The 24681-nt window shown below is 35.3% G+C and overlaps 2 protein-coding genes across 3 annotated transcripts in view; both read left to right on the top strand.

Annotated features, from left to right (window-relative positions):
- Window positions 1–24681, top strand: part of Scp2 (Sarcoplasmic calcium-binding protein 2) — a 44345-nt gene that overhangs the window by 8712 nt on the left and 10952 nt on the right. The gene's annotated exons all lie outside the window — the stretch shown is intronic.
- Window positions 1–24681, top strand: part of LOC141445869 (uncharacterized) — a 34122-nt gene that overhangs the window by 6571 nt on the left and 2870 nt on the right. Inside the window, exon 3 of one of the 2 annotated variants that reach the window (XM_074112018.1) lies at window positions 75–3229. The exons of the other annotated variant lie outside the window; for it this stretch is intronic. Coding sequence (XP_073968119.1) covers window positions 75–233 — 159 coding nt within the window. The 3' untranslated portion in view covers window positions 234–3229. Of the gene's footprint in view, window positions 1–74; window positions 3230–24681 lie in introns of those variants that run through there. 2 annotated transcript variants of the gene reach the window in all.

Raw genomic sequence — 24681 nt, 5'->3', positions numbered from 1 at the left:
CGAGTCCACCTGCGAAGGTGGCTATAACCAGGATGGCTAAAGTTTCCTTCAATTTGCCGAAACGGCGATTACAGCCTGGCAGAGTGTCGTTTAGCTGCTACGATCAGTTGAACTACACACTGATTGCACGTACAAATATACAATTAAGGGTTCATTTGAGAGGCGAGGCCCGCGAGATTCGGGTGAACATTTTGTTAATTGACTATTGGACCGACCAGAATAGGCAAGGTTAACGGGAAAATATCGCGGAAAAGTTCGCTCGAGCCTTGACTGCCTGATACGAATCCGACTCGAGAAGCTGGATATTAAATTAGGTGTCGTGGTAGGTAGGTTGCTGCGCTTAACACGTTTAAAGGCTTCTACACGCTTTATCTTAGTTTTCTTTTTTATTGTTTCATAAACTTTTATTTACTTAACTCTTCGAAAGTTTTATTTTTTGCCATCTCCCGTATCTACGCCTCCTTCGTACATTTTGTCACGTTAATCATCAGATTACTTAAATTATCGCGCCGCTTATTTGCCATAATTCGAAAACCAATTCTCACGTCTAGAGTTCAAATATTTCCGAATTGTGAACAAAAAAAAAAAAGAAGAAAGATAAATATCTTAGACCGTAAAAGACTGGAAGAAATTCTATTCCACGGTTTTATTAGGCTACCCTGATAATAATATCATTGTTATTGCACATTAACTTCTGATACAATAAACCCGATTCTCTGGTAGTGTAACCGATTGCTTTTCTTCCTCGTGTGGGTTGCGATGGGTAGGTCGACACGACGTGACGAGACATCTGTCCCGATGCCTCCGGGATGATTTATCCGCAGGAAGGCCAGATCTGCCCTCGAGGATATATCTCGGTAAGACGGATGGCTTGATCGCCATAAATGTTGGATTGCAATGAAGGACTTAGTGTAAATAAACCCTCGCCGATATAACGTAATTATTTCTTTTCTCAATTTATGAGAAAATATTAGCTTCGATTTAGATTTCATCACGCGACTCAAGATGAAATTTAAGCTCATGAAAATTTTTTATGATTTCGATGTATCGGTGAGAAACTTCCTTACGAAATTTCCTTAGTGTACGATATTTCATTCATAAACTAGAAAATATTTCATTAAGCGTAACATCGATATCTGTAACATACGATGTCTCTATCATCGATCTGATACTTCGAATATTCCATCATAGTTTCCATCCTACTGCTCATATCGAACTTCTAGTTCTTAATTTAATCGCAATTCGGATAGAAATTTCATTAAGGGCGAGTTAATTTACTACGTTTACTCGACAAAAGCAAGTTTCTTTGAAATTATAAAAATGGCTCGCATACTTTAGATATAATTAATCGTCCAGGAATAATTTAAGAATGTTGGAAAAATCGGTTGTCGCCAGCGACAGAGGAAACCGACGATTCATACTTATTTGACGCGTATTAATAAATGGAAATAAATTATAATCCAAGAAGTTATAAACTAGAAAGAATCTTGGCTGCAGGGACGGTTCAAAACTGATTTCGAATATTATCTCACCACGGAACTAGCCAGCTAGCTAAATTCTAACGCATGAGCAATTTCGTAACCGAGCGTCTACACGTACCAAAGCGTTTTGGAAGAAGTCTCGAAGTTTCATAAATCTTGCCGCGAAAGTTGTGAAAGTTCGCTCTTTAAATCTAGACCGGGTAATTTTTTAAATAGAGATTCCTTTGGCGGAGTGTTCTTCGCTTTAAAATATGCCCGACATTTTTATCTGTAAGTCACATTCTTTTGCCACGATTTAACGTTACGAGGATCGATTGATAATAAGAGGTTTTACCTGGATGATAGGATCGTGTTAAAAGATGCGTACGTGTCATAGAGAGAAGATATACAAATCTAGATAAATGATAGTGCGTCCACTAAAAATGTTTGAATTTTAAAAAGTGTCAACAAAAGTTTAAGAAGCGTGAGAATCGCCAGAGAGAGAGAGAAACCATTATAAAAACTTTAGACGTGCACCGGACGACAAACAACAAACGCTATAACCAACATTTTGCAACAGTGGTGAAATCTGCTACATCCGACACCGAGTGCGTTCTACGTGATATATTGCGAAGCCAGCAAGAGATCGAACCGTTTGTATCCCCCATAAATTACCGGCGGTTTGCTCTCCAAGTTTTCTAACAGATGCAAGCTACTTGAGAAATCTTTGCCGGAACTCGTTCTTTACACGCGTGGCGACAACCGATGCTATTAATATTGGGTAATATGGGCAACAATATGTCACCCTTTTCAATTCTATTTCCGCGAAACTATAACAGCTATGTTTGTGAACGCGTTAACTGGAAGGGGAGCGATATCGAATAAACCGCGGAAGTTGTAAAAGAAGTAAAGTGAGAAAATTTGTACGGTTCCATTTTGGTCGTTTATCACTCTGTATTTATAAAATCATGAATCATGTTTATACATAGTGAATCGTATAAACGCGTCACAGCTAATATCGTGCTGAACTAATTGTGATTAAGGCTTATCTACCAAACTAATTTTCATTCCATAGTCATCTCGTCTGTTAATTTACTTTAATTTAGTATCTACCCCGGTTTGCAATTCGCGCCGTATTGAAATTTCATCATAGATCCAGGTATATACGGAAACCTTTGACCGAATATAAATGGCCAAAGGGAATAGAGCGCTCACTGAATGGGACCCTGGCTGGTCGTTAAAGCGTAGCCGTTTCTAAACAGCGAAACTCGTCGACTTGTGATTAGCGAGACGACGCAGGATTCCAGTCAACTGCAGGGGAAGAACGTAATTGCGTTATCTTTTTTGCCAATTTTTTCAACGACCCGTTTTCCTCCTCTCATTGTCAGACGATGCCCTTAAGGAGGACGACCGTTCTCGTGCGAATATTGCTGCTTGCAGCTGCTTCGTGCCATTGCTACTTGTTTCGAACTCGGTTGCTACGAAGTTAATTGTATCGGGATTACGCGGCGAAGCGCTTGCCGTTTCGTAGCGCATTCTTCTTTGGCATTTCAATGTGTTTGTGCATTTAGTACATCTGATGACGATATCGGTGGTGAAAATTGGCAATTATTTAGTAATCGACGATAGTGATATTTATGCGATTTAATTTGGTTAATAAGCTCCTTCATAATTGAACATCGATGGGATAAAATTCGATGCCTATAATATTAGTCTGCTAATATTCTAATTTTGTAGAAGATCCAATATTTACGTATGTAAGTTTCAGAAGAGTTACCGATTGAGAAAGTTCAGATTCACAATGACGTTTTTCGTAGTTCGTAAAACAAAGCTTCGTTTAAAAGAAGCGAGAATTTCATTTCCTGCAGCCTAAAATAACGAAGAGCTATCTTTATATTTCGTACTTCTTTCCATATTATGATGCAGAATATTTCAAACTGACCTATAAATGCACCGAATCATAAAACGCGTGAATAACACGAAACGACAATTTTATTAAAATATGCGATATAATTTTATAAAAATATTCTTTAGTTTCTTTATCAAATTAAAAAAAGAAGGATAGAACACGAAGAATACCTGCAAACAAAGAAATTGTATTTTAATCAAATTACAGTCTCATTTTTTTCCTTTCTCTTTTTTCGGATTCTCTAATGGATATTCAATCGATCCGGTTTTCATCTTTCAATATACGTGTCTTCTCCCAGTTAGATCAAAACTGCAACTCGCATTTACTCAGTCAATTGTCATCAATTGCATTCAATTATCTGCAATAATTAATAATTATATACCTAAATGAACTAATCTGCAAAACCACAGTAACACGTTACTATTGCTGTACCTATGTACGTGTATTCTCGTTTCAATTTCGAAACTAAATCGTTATATGCATTTTTTAAAATAGAAGGGCTATTATATAAATTTGAATTAATTATGCACATACGTATGTATGGTAGTGTGAGTTATAGAACTGATTTCACTGGGAAATGACGTATAATACAGAAATTCATAAGGTTTCACGTTTAATATGATGAAAATGACGAGATGAATGTATTCAGCTATACACATATCTATAGATATATCGTTTATAATATATTAAATTTGGCAAATAAATTGACTCGAAATAAGGTTACAAATTTCATCGTAGCTTTAGTTAACAAATAAAACAACAATGCGCTATTGTTACGCGATAATGTAAAATTTCCTACGCAAACTAGAATTCATAAAATTTTGGAAGTTTTCAATAGAGAAGTTCAGCGTAGATTAAAATATATTTTATAGATAAAATTCTTTCACAATTTAATTATCGATGATTCGCAAGATCGTCTTTAATCTTAAAATTCTACGTTGAATGTACCCGGTGTAAATTTTTTTTCAGTTAAAAAAAGAAAAAGTTGCCGAGTCATTTTCTAAAGTATCGATGACCTCGAAGTAACTCCTTGCCGGGTTGCTAACCTGCACTTTATCACTTTCACTTTGCTCTACAAACTTTCCTAAATCTCCTCAATATCGAAATCTATGAACTTTAAGTTGAAAACTTTCGACGATTTTCCACTACCCTGCATCAACAACTTCAGAAATTATTTTCTTCGACTTGCATCATACCGAAAACGAAACGCTTCCTTTTACTTTTAACTTGTTTTATTCGCCGTTACTAAGCTGCAGAAGCACGTTCTTCAAACCAGGTAGGTCTTTATTTGAAGTAATAATATTTTTTATATAACTATATCATCGTTCATTCATTCGTGACATATGTATCTTGAAGATCACGCGGCAGGCAATTCATCTAGTTCTTTAAAATACGTTAACAGCTTGCTTGTACTTTATTCAGCTCGATAAGATAGAAGCAGCGAGCGCAACACGTGTTCCATTATACCCCTTTATCTAGGGGATGCATATAAGCCACCATACTAGATAAATACCATCAGTCACTTGTGGCGAATGTAATTTAGGTATTGAAAAACAATGATTGATCGTCAGCTTTCCCACAGAGAAAATAAGCTTCTGTCAGCGGAGAAAGAACGATTTCAACTTCTACAGAATCTCCCTGTAACGTTATTTCTGTATGGTAGTTACATTATTAAACTTTTATATTCCTCCCTATATAAAACAATTTCTTTTCATGAAAATTGAGTTTCTCCTTTATATAGAGAGATCGATTCGTTTCATACATTTAACCATAATTTTTCTACTAAATATAGTAGGATCAGCTTCTAACGCTAACAGTTTGTGCTGCGCTTACTATATGTAACGTTGCATTATACGAGATAACGTTATCATTGCTTATTGTCATACCTTATGCGTCGTGCTATCATTTACATCACCATAACGTTATTTATTATCTTTAAATTCAACGTTTCTTTAGCGATTATCATCGATTGATAGAGAAAAGCGAAACTTCAACTGTAATCATGCTTCATCCGACATGGTTCCGACATGGAATTACAAATGTTTGACCGAAATAATCCAAACGGAATTTCATTAATAATTTCCATGTTATCGAAACCTGTCCGGTTTATCATTTTCTCTAATGCTACGTGCAGTGACACAAATAACCTGTTTCTCAGAGTTCGTGTCCAGTCAATTCCATTAATTGCTGTAACTAATGAAGGCTTGCTTCCTGTTTAGCACGTTTCAAAACGGAATTAGAACGCAGCGACTTCGCCAAATACGTTTGCCAGTGAAATGACAATTTGAGGATCTGGCTGATGAAACGACGTTAATTGCGTCGTGATATGTGTTTGTAGGATTTTTACCTTTAGAGACAGTCGTGAATCGTTCTGTGATTACGCTTGTCGAGGTACTTTTTCGAGGATTCGATACAATATTCTTGATGTAAGTAATATTGGAGCAAATGACAGGGACGAGCTAATAGCCGATGGTGTTATTTGATCTGAACTAATCAAACTCCGCAAATCTTCGGCTCTAAGAAGCGTCTAGGGAATTCGAATTTTGGCATTGTTAGTTCACTCAGCTTCCCTGTGATTTGTATGATTTCACGGTTGGCATTTTGTAGTTATCGAATCAATTGTGTTCGATAGCTGTATCTGTTTGAATGAATTCTATTACCTCGTAATCATGGCTATTAATTACCCAATGATCACAGGCATCATTCATTCCACAAATTATTTTATAATCGTAGTCGTTAATTATTAATCACATCGAATTCTGCTTAATCATATCAAGCATTATGCGTATATGTATTTGAGATTTAGTAAAATAAAAGTATTACTACGGATAAATACAATTTACACGTTTCTCGATACTAGAATGTAATTATCATTAAATGTTATTTAACGCTAACAAACAAAATGATCGTATAAAGGAAAGGGAAAGGAAATGGAAGAAGGAATTCTTTCAATCGATATATTTGGTAATCTAATTATCCAAAATTAAAATAATTGGCATTTTTTGAACAGTATTTTTGAAGGAGTTGGTTAGATCGTAAATCGCAGAGAATTAACAGTTATATATGTGATTAATACAAATAAAATTTACAAAGATGGTAGAACCTACTTGATACAGTCCATTTTGGTACAAATGAATAATGACCGGTAGATGTGAAATTCACAATGGCTTTTCGCGGGTGCCCCGGTTTTATAAGCTTTTACCATAAAAATTGAAAATTCCTTTCTGTGTATTATGTACACTTTTACCATAACGACACCTTTTAAGCGGCACTTTATGGGCATTAAGCAACACTTTGCTCATAGCATTTAGATAGATCATCGATAAAATATGGTAGTATATATGCCACAAAGATAGACTTATTTTATCAAGATAAAGTGCGTGAAATAAATGGAACAAGGGATGAACGTTTTCCGATTTCTCAATTTTATTATCTCTTTTAACGCAACAACAACGGTTCACGTTGTTAAGAGGGAGAAAGAGAGATCTGAACGGTATCGATGTTTCACACTTCACGGTTTCAGATAGCCAGCGACGGTGAAAAGTTTATACTGCATTAATGACTTGGCGCACATCGTAGTTAAAAATAATTAAACACCACGATCGATAAAGCAAGCCAACGTGTAATAAATGCACGGGCGGCCATCAAAATTCTTGGACCTATTTAAAATACAGCATAATATCGAGGTTTAACGTAGCCGCGGTCCTCCATATACCGGATACGCTTAATTTCGCTAATTAACGACGTATGTACAAGCTGATTAATTTCTCCACAGTGTTATCCGGACTGTCTGGTTTTAAAACAATTATGTCTAATTATGTCGGCAATTATCGTATCGCGTATATACGATATTTCAACGGCGGACGTTTTATTGGATTATACGGATTAGTTTTCGATTCTTTGGAAAATGTTAGAATTTCGTGTAATGTCCGCTTCACGATAATAGAATAATTTCTTTCGTAACGCGAAACAACAAACGAATGATTTCTAAAAAAAAAAAAAGTATTTTCCGAAAACGGAGTTCAAAATTTGAATATACCTCGTAGACTGTTATACAAATATAAAGGGAGCGACTAAATCAGGATAAAATCATGCCATTCCGCTTTAAACGAAGTCATGGTTTAATGAAACTGTTCAAGCCCTAAGGTGGAAAACAATAATTGTAGCCGAATCGCATTCAACCATTAAACGTAATTACCCTTGCTGTTTTTTTTTTCGTATAAAGTGGAAGTTTCAATAGCGTTTTAGAAGTTTAACCGAGATAACAGTTGTATCAACAGGTTTCCGCGTTGCTTTCAGCACTTTCGTCTTCCATACCTATGTTGTATCATGTAAATGGCGAGTAGTTTGAATCATTCTGATTTTAATATAATACAACACGGAGATAAATTCGAAAAGGTTCTTAAATCGTATAAAAAAATATGAATAGTTAATATTTTATACAGTACGTATAAGAGTTTGTAGTGGATTACTTTTGGTGATATTAAGCGTTCCCAATACCTAATGCCAGGAAAATGTGACCAAGCATCATCGTACATAAATCATGTCTACGTTTTACGAACATAAAGAAAGTGTTGTAGGAGTATCTATAAAATTTTGTGAAGCATTTTAGGAGGCGTGTTTGCAAAAGCCATTTTCATCTGTTGAGTTCTCCCAACGTATTACGTCATATATTTTAGCCGTATATTTTATACTTATTTTACGTGTCGTTTTATCCTTTTATTATTCGTTATGAAAGTTTAGCGAGAAAAGCTAGGCTATGGAACGCAGAAGCCAATGAATTCGGGTAAACAAGCATAAACAAATTTTCATCAACTTGCTATCGCTTGGTTGCAATCTAACAGCGTCTGCTCTCTATTGATTTGAATATGAAACGTTTAATTCTAGATATTTGACTTGCTTTGACGATTTTACTTGTTTGCCAACAAAAACAAAAGCGAAATAAAATACTTTGCATTAAAAGAAAATAAATTGCGTTTTTTGATAATTAGATGTTTCAGAATTTCCATAAAATGACGATAGAAAGACGAATAAATACGATCTTCGTGTTATATCTGTCAATTTCATTTGTGAATTATTAAGCAAAATAAAATTATTCCGAGGATGATGAAATATTGCGAAAAAATTACTTTTCTTTAATATAATCTATTTTTCACCGAGCACAAAATCCAACTATATTGCAGCTCGTGTTTTTCTTTTAAATGGAATTATGAGAGAAATCAATTTTGTTTATTTTTCTTTATGCAACGTAAAAGTATAAAAGTACGTTTATTACACGCATGTTACAGTTTATTAAAATCGTGTAGTGAAATCAGCATGCTTTGAAAGCACACACTGAGAATTCTTGAAAAAATATAAAGCTTGCCATGGAGAAATGCGATTATATATCATTGGTTTAAGAATATATTAAATATATTAAACTTTGTCACACACGTTCTACTTTACATTACATTTACTCTACATTTACATTGCATTTGAATTGAAAGGTAATATCCTGTTCTATTTTCGTGGTTTTTGGGATTCATATACCAAATGCAGTTATGCATGAAATAATTTCGCCTCTCTGCAAAATTCGAAACCGGTGCGTCACAAATGCTTCAGGCTAGAATTTCGAAAGAGACATTTTAATTTTATCGACATGTCAATTTTTATAAGTCTGATATTTTTTTCCATGTGCCATTATTTTATATTCTTGAAAATTCACTGTTATAACCGGTAGCAGAATATAATAATTTTTCATATTGAAAATCTTAAGGATACAATTTTTTTATAAAAATAATTACGACTAAAAATACACGTGACGACCCCCTGGAAAAAGCTCTGCGACCCCTTTGGGGATCGTGACTCTCAGGTTGCGAATCCAGGTTATATGGAAACCAATCTTTCTATACACATTCCTTTCATCGTTTATGGTATTTGCTCGTATAAATTTTTTTAATAAAAATCTAACCACCAGAGCTTCCGATGAAATACTATGAATATTACGAAACACGTATCGCTTTAATAACGTAAAGGACGTCTCGTTAAAATGTCGAATATTACAAATAATTAATTACAATACAAAGTTAATTACTTTAAGGTGGTAAAAGTATTTGCGGTATCGCAGCATCTACCTTTTGAAAGGATAATAGACGAATTCAGCACAGAATTTGTATGAAAATCTTGGGACCTTTGAATGTAGATATTCGAAGATGGAATATTATGTCAAAGTAATGACCAGAGTGGAATTAGATGGCCGCGAATTCCTCGAGTACTTTAAATTCCTTCAATATATGACATTTTTGCTTTCGACAAAATTTGGTCCTCTAATCAATTTAACGAAATTTTCACGAAGTTGTAGGGGCGAAGTTAAAGTTCTCAATTTTTGTAAAATTGCAAACGGAGTTAGAAACCACGATCATCCGTTAACACGTTATCTTTGTTAAAACGTTAATATAAATTCAATTGGAAGAGCTTTCTAAAACGGCGGTTCATTTAAATATATAATTAAATTAGACTGATCTTTACTGAACATTTTTTTCAAAGATTGCCTTGCAATCTCTCTTTTGCGCAACGCTGAACTCTGTATTCTGTTCGTCCTTAAAAATTAACTTCTTTTACAATTTCTTTTTACGTCGATCATTATACATCGTAAAAAGACGAATACTCGTCTGAACGAGCATGAAACATGGCGTCGCTCTCCTTTAAAAGTAACAAAAGCGACGTGGAAAATAAGATTCTGGTCGCGTTTCTGAAAGCATCGTTCAATAACAGAGCCAAGGCACAATTGATTGTTATAACAGAGGCTACAGTATAACATTAACTTCGTTAGATGCTGCACAATTGTAATGCAATCTATGTAACTCCTATGTCAAACGATCACGAACATTGAATTGATAATAAGCTCTTAAGCCTGTCTAATATTAGATTAAAAGCAATCGAGAGATGGCGCAACGTACTTCGTGCATCTTTATTGCACTCTAGCTCCACAATAAAGAGGAAAACGTAGGTTGCAGAATGAATGCAACGTAAAAAGGTATACAAGTGGTATTCTTAATTATTCAATTGATGGTTGCGCTCCATCTCTCAATTGAAATCTTTGTCCATGAAATGGAAAGTTGTTGCACAATCAAACGGCTACAATTTACATGTACGTATGTACAAGCTGTTGGATTATTCTTCATGAACGGAATGTTCGTCGGGGAATTTGTACAACAGGAGATTCAGTTTTATGCATATGTGGTATTGTCATTCGCTAAAACGAGAATCTAAAAAAACGAGAATAAAAATCAGTAGTTCGCGGCAGTGGTATTCGAAATCACACTGTTGTCCATTTTTAAGCGATGTTGTAGAACCGACCAACATTTTCTCTGTCGTTCTGAGCGTAGAAAAATATATCGGTCAAATAAAAGCAGTCAATCAAATCGATGAACGTTGCAAACTGCGAACTACAGTGAAATAGAAAAATAAAAGAACCTATGACACGAACACGAGTGACCGATCGTTCTTTCATTTTAATTTGTTTATTACGATGAATATTTCATATCGAAGCTGTACGACAACCATACGCGTCTTTGTTTTCTGAAATAGACCGGTAGGGATGAAAGTTCTATGCAGAAGTTTTAAATCGATCTTCAAGTTTAGCTTTCCTATATGATTATCGACAAATTATTTTGCCACGAACTTTTGACACACTTTTCTGGCTGGGAAATTTACAAGGTAAAACAGATTTAAACCGTTCTGACTAAAAATGCTTTCAGTCCTGAATATAGAATGATGTTAATGATTCACCCACGAAGGGTGGAAAAGTTAAAAAAAATAGTAGACATATCTGATAACTGATTAGGGGAAGTTATGATTCGAACGAACATTTTTGAAACTTCAAGTTCCATCGGTAGACGTGTACGTATTTTAAAACATTAAGGGTAAACGAACTGTTATTTTTATAAAAATAAAGTGAGTGACTTTAAGTAAAAAATGTATGTCTGCGAATCATCCACTCTGTCCACTGATCGCTGTACACAATCAAAACCTTGCATTGTAATTTTCTCGTCCAAGAAAACTCCGGAGAATTAATGGTTCGTGGAAACTAACAGATTTGTTCGAGAACTTACCATTTTAGCATAATCAATCTTAATCTTCGCTTCATCTCTACAAAATAAAAAACCATTCCAATTTTTCCGAGTCTTAATTAAGATATTCTTTGTGCTCCGTCTTTTCAACTTTTCTTTATCAATCGTACTTCGTCACATTTTAACGTGACTCTTTCAACTTCCAAGATATTCTTCACAAACAATCTTCAATTTCTTCGTCTATCTCCACCTGGCTCTTTCGCGTTTCCCCAAACGATAGAAATATTTAATTAAAAATTTCCAACTATAATCAGATCATTCTTATATCCTTATTATTGTAAATTATTTGAGAAGAAGATTCCATCGGAACGCTTTATAGTTTTATCGCAATAAATCGGCTTGTTTTTTTTGGGGGGGGGGGGAGTAAAACCATTCCTACAATAGCGTTTTCGTATACTTGAATTTCTTGTTATTCGTGAAATTAAATAACGTTTAGGAAATTACGATAATTCCTAACACGAGCCCCTGACAAAATGATAGCCTTTTTCACACTGGACAGACTAACTGCAAGAACATCTAAAGGCCTCTGTAATTAGAGAAGCGAGCCGCGGAAGCGAGGAGTTAGAATACCGGCAGAGATTCATCCTTTTTTGTCGCGTGAGCGAATTGTTCGGAGGTCGTGGGGAAATTGTACGCTTTGCATCTGACAAGAAGAGATCTCGAGGTATACATAACGACCGCGTTTAAACGAGTTTTAGCACGGCATTAAAGCTTGGAAATAAGAAAGAAAGCTAGTAATGTTTGCTTCTCAAAAACAAACAGTGATCGATTTATGTGACGCTTGTGTTAAAGATTTTGGTAATCTTTATTCTTTCCTCGTATAAACTTCCTCGTGAACGACGTTCCCTTGACGTATATGATCCAGGCGACCCCAAGACTACTAAAATTAACGAACGTGATAGGATGATGAAAAAGAAAAATGTACCAGTCCATATCGACTACAAGTATTCTTTTTATTCTGAAAAAAAAAAAAAAAAAAAAAATGATATTTAGCAGCCTCCAACTAGTCGATAATTATTTCACAAAATGACAGACAAATTATAAGAAACTTGGCATCGTTGTTTTTATTCTGGAACGTGCGAACAAAGTAGCGGTGAACGCCTTAGAGGTTGGAGAAACGCCACAGTGTCCCCGTATTGTGTCGGAGACATGGCCTGGGTCAATGAAGGTACAAAGGACAAGGCAGTTACTCTTTGAAGGTTGCCGACTAATTTAACGGTCGAACCTCGTCGAGATATACCTCGATCGATCATTAGGTGCAGAGACCGCCGTTTGTTGCACGAGTCGTGGTTCGTTTGTGCAACAATGCACAATGTAGACCAACGTTCTGACCATTCCTGGTCAGCAGACGTTACAGCATAGTTTCAATTGCTTAGAAATCCTCCGTGGGATTTCAATGCACAACGGAAGCTTAGAAACTTGTTCCCGTTAGGATACCATCCCGGGCAAGACACCCGTGACAGCGCCAATAATTAATTTCGAGCGTTGCGTTCGAACAATGACGCTTCCGCTTTGCCAAAGAACTTTCGATGCTGCCAATAAAACATGTCTCGCGTCATTGTCTCTGGTTGTAAGGAGAGGTTCGCTTGTCTTATTTTTGCTGCGAGGCAGAGTATGTGCTGTTCGTTGAGTATTTTCGAGATAATTTTTTCTTTTTAACAGAGAACAGATGGTTTTGCAGAAGATGGAAAGATGAAAAGACTCGTCACTTTTGTATCGAGTGATAAATGGTAGAAATTTCTTCGAATAAAACTTGCCAAACTGGAGCCGAAAAATGAAACGATCCGCGTAGAATATCTTCTGGTGCCACTTTAAAATTTTAAATCTTCGAACGATGGAAACGTTAAATGTAATATACATTTCATGCAAATCAAACGTGTGGTTATAATTCCGGGAAATTCGAAACTCTAGGCTTTTGTGCTCAACTTTTAACTAGGTACTTAACCAAAGCGTTTCTGTTTAGAAATTTTACGGTTCCTTGCCTTTATTTCCTGCGTGACGCCAGCTAATTCGCCTGTGTCATGGCTCTGCGAATCGTGATTAATGGCGCTGACTGCTTTATCTCCATAATCACGATTAGCATAATTATCTGCGCGGCAGAATGTTCACGCGCTAGATTTTCGTGCAAATCTGATCGACCAACTATGTCAGTCACGTGCACAGTATCTGTATCTCGGATATGTTCTTGCCCCATCATCGATAAATGACTTAGAATGTTCGTTGTCTTGTAGCTCTCTTTCAGAATAATAATCGATAAGAAAGTACAGTGTCCAGATAAATGATTAGTGCAAAATTAAAACGAAGGTAAGGGAATGATGGAAGAGCGTGTACTTCTTTAGAATTAGATTAGCATAATTCCTATTTGTATCGTTTAGGACCGTGACAAGGTTCGTTTCATAGTCAGTCGATTAAAGTATTTTTAATGCCATGGACAAAGGATGTCGTATGAATGTTGGTTCACAAACTAATCTCATTCGGGTAAAAGCCATAGCAATGCTCTATCGTGTAAATGATTTTATTCGTTCCTATTATTTCAAACAAAATATTATTGTAACTAGTAAAATAACATTTCTATCGTAGTTGTATTTTCGTATCTTGAAATTAGATTTAATCGTATTAGTCTTATGTCTCATGTTTTGTTTCGATTATTTGTAATTCTTATTTGCTTGTAAATCGACGTTGTTACAAGCTTGCCGTTTTTATAGGGACAGTATCGATTTTATTTTGCATTAATAAATATTCGATGTGTCATATACTGTAATTTCCATTTTCTTGATAGAGCTTTAACAAAATAAATTTGACGGGAATTTTTTAGCGATATCTACCAGCAAATTCGCACAACTAGTGAATTTTCGTACATCCATGATACTTAAATCAGAAGTAAACAACGTTAAAAAGGCTTCTATCGTTATTTTAGAAATCGAGGGCTTAGACTTCCTTTAAACTGTATTTGACAGCGTTGAGGAGAAAAATGCGGTAAAGTGCTTGAGCTGCGAGATATTAAACATTTCTGTCTAACAGAGATTTCCAGAAAAGTTATATAAATGCTTAAGGTAAGAGCAAACTGGCTCTCAAAAATAGCTTCTTTGAACTAAGCCTTTGTTTGAATTATACCCGAGACTGGGTTTGACAGAACTGATTTGTGACCTCCTATGTTTAGGATCTTTTTATTCGTATTTAAAAATGTACCGTCTAAGGAGCACTTTTTATTATCATGTTTTAAATATAACTTAAAATAGCATTGTACGATAAAAAGTTATAATAATTTTAAACGATTAACAAAATGTTCCCGAAACTGAATAAATACTTGAAACATTTAGCCTCTTGCTTCTTCCGAATATTTTTATTCTAGGATATTCGATTAAGTACATCTTTTATGTTCAGGATATTTTTTCCTTTAAATATCCAAATCGCTTGAACAATATGATTTACAATGTGATCCCCAGGGATAAAATCGAAATATTTTACAGTAAGGATTATTTATTATTCGCATCATTTGGCGATTCAATACGCCAGAGAAATAAGCATTTAAATTCAGCACAGAATCAACCTATTGATTTTTACTTTTTGTGTTATAAAGTTTTTTATATTATTCTATACGGATGTAACAATATAGTTCATAAAGTTATTGACATTCTATTATTGCACCTTCAAAATTGGATATCGTTTTTCGTTTAATCGTTCACTGTTCAAATAACAGCGACCATCGCTCAAATAAAGAAGGTATAAAATATACGTGCGATTGGAATTTACTGGAATTCGAATAATCGCCTCTGATGCTATGTCGAACAAAGGATTCGGCGTTGCATTTCAAACAGCACACGCGAAGCTTTCTAATATTTTTACCAATTTTTATCGATCGGTGGTGTCGTTTGACGCAAATATGAACAATAATGCAATTTTGTAAACGTGCCACTGAATAAATTACCGGGAAATTGATAGTCAGAAGGGAACGCGTGGATTATGTGCCGCAATGGATTTTCCGCTTCTCGGAGGGAATTTTATTCTTTTCAATCTTTACTGAAATCCACGTGAATATTCTTGGATCATGATTGCTTTGAAATTTAAATAACATTAAGAGCTCTATCTATGAAAACATCTTTTTTCTCGTGTATGGTTCACCAATAAATCGAACGCGTAGAATAGAATCTTTTTCGTGTCCAACTTCGCTTTCGAGGAAATCGATTTTAAACATACAAACGCGCGCACTCTGTCAGAATTCAGTGGATTTTGCCACAGCTGTCTACCATGCAAAAGAAACAGCTTGCAAGTAGCAAAAAGTGCCACATATCTTTTCTTTCTTTTTTTTCTTTTCTTTTTTTTTTGAGAAAGTACTAAGGTATACAAATTTGTTCTTTATATAAAAAAAAAAAAAAATAAAATTGTTAAATTGTATTAATCTTAACATAATTCGATAAGTCTACAATCGCCGTGGCAAACAGGAGTGTGCACCAACCGATAAGATTGATGAAAGAATACAGTGGAACTCAATGCACAGATCTGCTTCATTAAAGAGGTATCAGGTCCGTGGAAGTTCCATTTTTCCAATATTTTCAAAAGATAGCACCCGCTAAGTGATAATACCTACGTATTCAGCGTGGAAGGAAGAACGAAAGAAAATTAGAAAATTGGAAAACTATAGAATTAAAAGCGGCGCAACGAACGTGTCACCTCAGCGGCGTACAAACTTTATAAGAGTACTTCGATGTAATTTGATACGGTTGTTCAATCAAGTTTAGCTTCGCGATGAAAGCGAGCTTATTCTTTTCTAGCGGGAAAGCGAAAGCTTCGCTCGTACTTCCTTATAAAACGAACATTAAACTATTTATTATCATCGTTTATGTAATAAAGTATGATATAACGTAAGAACTGCACATGCAGATGCGAATGTAAATGATCAAACGAAGGAAACAATTCTCTATTTTGTGAACAATATCGATATTAGTAAATTCCATCGCAACACGAGATCGTATACGATGGCCGTAAGGTGCGAAACTTTTCTGCTTTCTTCTACGGTTTGAATGAATAATTAAGTCGATCTGCGTGGCAACGGATCTTTGGCGGTGCTATCACGTAAGTTTTCGGAAAGTTAGATTGCAAGCTTTAAATTGAAAGTGTATCGGTTGCAGAGCGACGAAGACGAAACGCAATCGGCCGAAATAATTAAATAAGGCGATCGTTCTTCACTCGTACTTGGTGCGCGCAACGAAACTCTGCTCGAGCGCCGACTGGTTAATTTCTGGATAATTAATTTCTTCCAGCGACGACAACGAGTTCGAAACGCGTTTCGTTAATTAGTATCTTGCTTTAGACTTTCTCGATTATCGTTTGTAAATCAACAGTTTTCTCCAGCCTGTAACTGATCAATCAGCCGGGCCGTGTAATTTACCTTTCTTCCCAGGAGCGTGTCTCGTAAAGTTAAATTTTGTAACTTTGTTACTGCCTTGTTTAAAACTTGGGAAGCTAATCTTTAGTCAAATCGTCTCGTTGAAGCATTATTTTGTCGTTAAACTGTAAATTAGTGATGTTTGGTAACAAGTTTAAAATAAGATAATTTCCCTTTCATTTTCGATCATAATGATGTCTTTTTATATCCTGAGTAGAAAATAAACTTACATTTCTGACCCTCGACAAATACCGTTGAGTCATAAATGATCGCTATGGTTCATTTTATTTAAATTTGTATTTTTCGCTTTAGACGACAAAGATCATTGATAGTCATCGTTATATAGAGTATAAAATACAAGATAAAATTAGATATCCTATAACGTAATTGAAGCTGTCAGGTGGTCGCTAATAACGCAAGCTAGAGTTAAGGTAGATTTTTAGGATTACAGTTGTGAGTGACGTATAAGTGAAATATACTTTCCAGTAGCAAAGTATTAATTTTTATTTAACATGTTAGCAGTGCAAATCTTGAAAATCACTTGTTACTGAGATACGAGTGATTGCCTTGCACTTTATTTAATGTTACATTGTTATTTTAGCTCATTCAAAAGTAATATTCTAGGCTGTTATCAACTTCTGTGGTAAGATCCCGGCATAAATTTTCTTTATCAGATGACCTCGTAAAAATGAAATCTAAGGCCATTAAATTAGGTGCCGTTGTCGGGAAATTAAAAGTACTAGCCTGTTCCATCGAACGACCTATAAAATATGCCACTGTAATATGTATGTTCCTAGTCCATAGCACGTAATGAATTCATCGTAGTTGATATTCATTTCGTACATTAAGAAAATGTTACGATATAAATGGTCATTAGCGTGTATAGATTATGTAAACGAGGCTTCATCGTGCGAAGAAACCATACTTTCCACCTTAATTAATCACTGTAACTTCATGTAAGAAAACATTTCTCGTAGGTATATCTTCGATATATTTTTTTCATCAAGAATTATCACTCTCTTCTCATTTATATCGCCGGTTCCAGTGTTACAGGATGCTTTGTATATCATATGTATATTTCGAGACATTCTCTCCACTCAGGATTATAATTTTTCGAGTAAAAATTTTCAGGTAGCTACACACGTTTACCCTATTTACGAAATTGCTTCTTTCCGGTTTAAGACCAAATCACTGCCCTTATATTCATGAACACTCTTGCGCGTAACGTAAATATATATTCAAGGGGGGATAGAAATATATATCCTACGTTATTGTTACTCGCGTCGCGTCAAGGGAATCATAATTTTTATACAACTATGAATTTACATTCTTGAGTTTCACTCATGACGCTTCTCCCAAAGGACGATGTATTTTTACACCATCTGTTTCTGAATGAAGAAATATGATTGAATAAAATCTTTGATTACCTCTTGATCGGTCAATTTCATCTACATATTTCCTACGTATTTTACTGTAGGTTATGACCTTGTCCTTGTTAATTTGACGAATATTTATTTACATAGTAATACGTCTTCGCACGTATGGTAATACGTTCCTCCTATCAACTATCGAAGTAGTTATGTAACACTAATTCGTCCTACAAAATTCGATCATGTATCATCGTTAGCCGTGAAAGTGAAGTTTATCTCCTCGGAAGTAACACGAATTACGATACACGTAGCCAAACGTAATAACTTATTTACAGAGTATATCGTACTCTCGTAATATTCCTTAATAGATACATACATAGAGCACAAATATTTATAAACAAACGTATACTATCTCTGACGTGATTAAGAACATTTACTGGAACAGCGTCTATATTGAGTTAAGGGTAGCATCTACAAGGGAATAATTTTTTAAATCTCAGAATGAACGATCAACCTCAGCATGAAAACTGCATGGCACGTACAAATTCCCGTTCATCATCGAGCTGCAGTATAAACGACAATCCCATTTCTTACCGCGTCTGGAACATCGTGGAAGGAGAATCGAGGGAAGTTTGGTAGGGTAGCCTCACGGTCGGGGGTGAAACAACCGAAATCGTTAGCTCTCGTTTGCACGTAAATCTCGTGCAGCTGTCGCCTGGTTGCTAGTGAAAAGAGAGCCCTTAACGCAGATTCGCAGTTATCCTTCGACACTTGGTGATGCCGTAGCGCTGTGCCAGCGAGACACGGTCGCCCCGGATAAACGCAGCGAATCGCAGGGCTATAATTTAGTAAGCTTCTTAACTCAGAGCCAAGGAGCACGTGCACTTTATTCACCGTCGCGTCGTTGCCAGCTCGGCTGGTGACCGATAAACACGGCACGATTCAAATGAAACTTCCGGCTTCGTTTGTGTAGAACGACAACGATTGGGCTCGTGCTCTCTCGGTCGCTCCATTTAAGGCCAATAGCTATTCCTGCGACGCTTTAATACCCTCAATGAGAGCTAATGCCATTCCGCGAAACGAAAAATGCTTCCCTCTCTCGAGGTTACGCCTCGAGGACGATGAATACGCGTGCGTTGTTTCAGGATTTTTGTTCCCTTGTTTTCGCTGATGCCATTTTTTAGAACGACCGTACAGATTATACGGGCTTCTAGAAACAAGAAATTCTAGATTCGAACGACAGATTCCTTTATTCGTCGCTTAGAATTTGAGAAGCTTGTTGGAAAAATCGTTCGTTGTACAAATTATTGCAGGAATTGTTCATCGATGATGATGAATGACGACGATGTTGATCGTACGAATATTTCATTGTTTGAAAGATCGTACTGGATTGTCACGAATATAATTTTTATACAGTTTCATCTTTTCCTTTTATCGGAACATGTTAAAACAGATAGATAGGTTTTATAGTTCTCGCTTTTTAAACAGCACATCATTAGCTGTTAATAGCTTTTGCGGAAACTAGTGATTGCAAAGTTTCACCATCTTCTTATTTTGTAACTGTCAGCTGCCAATATCACGACCGCCTCGTGTAAACAACTTTCAATTCTTTTATCGCTCAAGGGATTTCTTTAGCCGGGAAGCAATCCCTATAAAATTGTTTATGAGGCTACAATAGGAGAGCGATATCTAAAAAAATATCGTATGTAATTTTTATTATGTTGTTAAATAAATCACAATAATAATCTTGGAAAGTGCACGCGCTTTCTTCCACAGAACGGATTTGCGAAAATGAAACAGATATAATATAATTTTTATTCTCCTATAACGGACCTATGATGCTTCCATAACTCTGATATTTATCAGCAATGGTGTTAGGGTAACGCATTAAAAAGTCAAACTAATTCTTCTTCCGCTAGGATCGAAGGTGCAGTATATTGAAACCACTAGAGGTTTGCTTTGAAATATTGTTTTCATGCGAGAAACCAGTGGATACTTCGAGCTAAGACATTCTTCTACATGAAGAGAATATGAAGTTCTATCATTCACATAAATGCGTTGATAAAGACTTTCATCGCTTCACTGTCTGCAGATTCTTTTAATAACTAGAATATGAGCTCTTCACTTGGCATATTTATGAAGACATATAACGTGGAGATTTATTCAAAATTATTACTTTTTGGCGACTACGTATTAGCTCGTTCACATTTATACATACGTCTATCTATTCCTGTGAAATTTATAATAAAATGCGATCAATCCTACGCAATCAAACCAATCCCATATCACTAGGAGTATGGCTCGTGATATTACGAACTTCTGCCATCTACATACTTCCGAAATTGTCTAATTATTTCTAAACTCTAATTTTCAATATTTAATTCGTCTCGCTAATTTAAATTCTACCAATCACACACGGAGACGTAGAAACGTTCCATATCGCAGGATATGTTTGAAACGAGAAAGGAGTATAAATTCACGTTGTCCCTTGACCATGTAGACAAATCATAAAACGTTCGTTAACGCAATCCAAACTGGAAATGAAATTGCTCGGAACGTTTTGCTTATTTTGTTTGTCGAGTATTAATGGCCGTCGGTGATTTATTCGACACGCCATGGAATCCAGTTCTCATAAGGATCGTCTTGCGACCCCTTTCGTGTTTCTTTTCGCTTTTCCAGTTTATAAGATACCTGTTTGAAGAAGAAAGAACCTACGACGCAAAGCTATTTTATTAACGACAACGTTTCTTCCTCTAAGAATAAGTTTCCATCTTATTCCAATTGTAATAATCAGTAGGATAGGGGAGAACCGTAGCTCGACGAGACTTTCATATTTTTTATCGTCTGCAAGAGACGCAATTTAATTTGCACTTTCATTCCTTTGCTAGCGTTAGTAAGACGTAGCATGGAATAAGAGGCTTTCTCGTTTGAAATTTTTCATTTGTCGCTCGAACCGGAGACACGATCGTGAAAACTGCCCTACCGAACACAACGGAAAGTGTAGGTAGCTCCGTGAAAATTCTGCGAAATGTTCTTTCTCCTTACACGCACAACGATTATCGTCGGGAAAATTGAAATTCTAATAGTCTCGTCGCGACAAATATCCGCGTCGTACCTAAGTATCGACGCGAGATTTTCGTTTTAAGAGGCGTTGCAAAGTTGCTAGCTCGCGCGCAGTGCGAGATTAAATTGCTGAAATTGATTACCATCGACGAGATTGAAAGTTCCAGGGAATTCGTTCCGTATAAACGAAGATTTGCGTGGTTTTAATGCAAATGTAATCGAAAAGTTCTTGCTTCGTATACGACACTAGGAATTATTTGTATCGTGCAATTATCGCCAGAAAAAATTAAAATATAGCAATTTTGTTTCGTATCGATGAAAGTTTACGACGTACTAAACTATTAATGCATAATTTCGATTTTAACTTTTATAGAAACGAAAAGTTTTTAATTTACGTATTGCGATTAAGCAGCTTATATCGCGGTTGTCACTAGGGATAATTAAAACGTAATACGTAGTTTGAACATTAAAAACACATTTGATTTAATCGATGGTATTTAGATATAAAATTAATTGTGTATGAAATTTTGTTTTCATCGCCACCATATAAAAAGAGCGTGAAAGGCATTAAATATGATATTTTAAAAGGAAATATTACAAGCTATAATCCTTTATCAAAAAAGCTTTTGAAAGAAAAAATGATCAAATTAATTTTTTAAACCAATGTACATTAAAGTTACGTATAAATGTTTAAACGTTTATTTTATAAATGCAAAGGAGAAAAAGTTCCACTAAATTTAGAAGCGATGAAAAATATTAGGTTCAAATAAAACTTTTTTTGTTTCCTTTACTCGAGTAAACTTACTGTTAATGAAAAACAAATTGATCCGAATTTCCTAGTTTTCTCATTAAATCGTATTTATCGACATTTCGCGGTAAACTAACGATATCTGTGACGTTAATTTCAAAACGAAAACGTTAAACATATCCACGCGCTTCATACTTGTGTGTTTTATGAAAATTTCGTTATACCAAGTCCACAGTCGTATACGAAGTCGCAGAGGCGAACATACATAGCGTTCTTAACGCATATTTCTTTAAAAATGGATAAAACAAGTGCACCTGTAATTTCCACATGTATGCGATAAAAATTAAATCACATTAATAACTCAGTCGCATAAGGAAATATACGGAATCGAAAAATTTCACTTTAGACTTCCTGTCTTGTATTTTATTATTTTTTAGCGATTTCGCGCATGCCTTTGGATTTTCCGCATGACGCAACGAAACTATAGAGACAATACGATCATTCTAGTGATAACGGCCATGCATTCTACACTAAATTGAACACGATTTTAATTAAACACTGAAAGCGATTGATGAAAGAAATAGATCATGCGTTATGCGTCTCTTGCTAAATACGGACACAATTAATAAAGAAGACAGGAAATATATTTTAATATTTTCTATCCGAATCCATACGGTAAAATTTTATTTCTCCCAACTTATTTTTTGACATCTAAAAGAAAAGAAGTAAAAAAGAAACAACAAAATAAGTTTTACGTTGTACCGCTCTACTTTAATTTCCACAACGTTATCCAATATGTATAACGTCTAAACGTTTGCTTTGATCGACATTACAAGCCGCACGCATTATCGTTTTTCCGTTTCGCGGACTTTGCGTAGAAAATCCATAATATAGTTCGACCTTTATAGCTCTAACTCTCTCGACCCGCTTATATCTTTCATTGCTCGTTATAATATCCATACAGGTGGCGTGATACACCTTGCGAGCGAATCATCATGCGACTTCTGATCGGTAAAATTTTATTTCTCCGAGATATTTTATTCCCTGAGATATGTAAATCGTATTACTGGTAGCACAGAAATACGTGTACGTATATTTACGTATTTGCACCTCTCGTCCAGTTTCGACGGTTCGTACGGTGATCGAGGAAAGAAGTTGGAAGTGGGAGAAATTGGAATTTTTATTCGCTTAAGGATTTCTTTCAAAGAAATACTATTGCAAATCCTACGTCATAGAACTTGTGGTAATAAAGAAAGAATCTTAAAAAGTAATCCCGAAATATATGGCTCGTTTGAAAATTTCTTGGAACGAAGTATAACAGTAACAGCAGCTTTGGATTTTTTTACTGCAACGGATATTCATTCGCCGTATGAATCGCTCCGGTGGTAGATTCTTCACAGGAAAACGATAAAAAGAAGTTCATACAAACACGTAGAACTATTTCATCCTGTTTTCGAGTTATGGCGAGTTTCTTCTTAAACAAACTGTATCTGCATACCTACACAAGAGGCATCCGAACACGAGACAAGATTGGAGACGTTTTATCAATTATGTTAGACTCTCCATTTCTCCACGTATTGTTCGTTAGATATTGAATTCTGTTTGTAAACGAGTAGATGAAATTACTTCAACTATTTCCACCTTTCGATGGAATTATTCCAATATAAAACTCGCTATAACTCGCAAACAAGATCGACCAGAGTATACGTTTCTACGAACTTCTCTTATTGTTTTCGTGTCCAGAATACATCGTCGAATCGGTTGCCCGATGCTGCGGGACACTCTGTATATGTATATTAAACATCAAATAATTTCACCAAGTTTAGCAAAGAGAAACGTCATCTTCTATCAAGATAATGCATGCCCCTATACAGGTGTCATATCTTAAAATACAATTTATTACCTCAGCAACGTTATTTGCCAGATTTATATACTTATCGCTGATTCCCATCTATTCTCAGAATTGAAAAAATTCCTCCGGGAAGAAATTCTTGTCAAGCGAGATTATTATTATTTACTATTAGAGATATATTATATACTATTAATTAGAATTTTACAGTGGCGAAAATATTACAAAGTGAAAAAATAGTTTACAAATAATATTACCATTTGGAACCTTTCTAACTCTGGTATTAAATATTTGTATATAAAAATATTCCACCATGTATAACGTGTCCTTCGCTTTTATTCAAAGTAACAGGATAGTACGTTTACTTTTTGGTTATAATAATACTGAAATTAATAATAACGTGAACTCCCATTTGGTAATTACGAGTTTCTGCTAACTTGGGCCATAACTATACCGGGATTAGGTACTTTTACCCTCCACCGAGAAATATTTTAATCCAGAGATTTGAATAATGAGTCGTAAAGCTAATTTGAAACTGAATTTTTATATCAATCGTTGTACAGCAACGTAAAATGTTACTTGATAGGAAACTTTATTTGCTTTGTTTTAATAAATATCGTAGGAAAATAAACGCATGTATCCTAAAATCAAAGTCACTCGTCGGATGGAAGTACAAGTAGTCGTTGCATTTTCTACTTAGAAAATTATCTATATCTATCTTTATCGTAACTTATCTATTATATTTCTCTTTCGATTGATGACACAGTATGTTCCTACGTTACTTT

This window comes from Bombus fervidus, chromosome 13 (genome assembly GCF_041682495.2).
Source record: "Bombus fervidus isolate BK054 chromosome 13, iyBomFerv1, whole genome shotgun sequence".
Taxonomy (NCBI): domain Eukaryota; kingdom Metazoa; phylum Arthropoda; class Insecta; order Hymenoptera; family Apidae; genus Bombus; species Bombus fervidus.
Note: the sequence above shows the minus strand (reverse complement) of the source record. Positions and strands in the feature narration are given on the sequence as shown.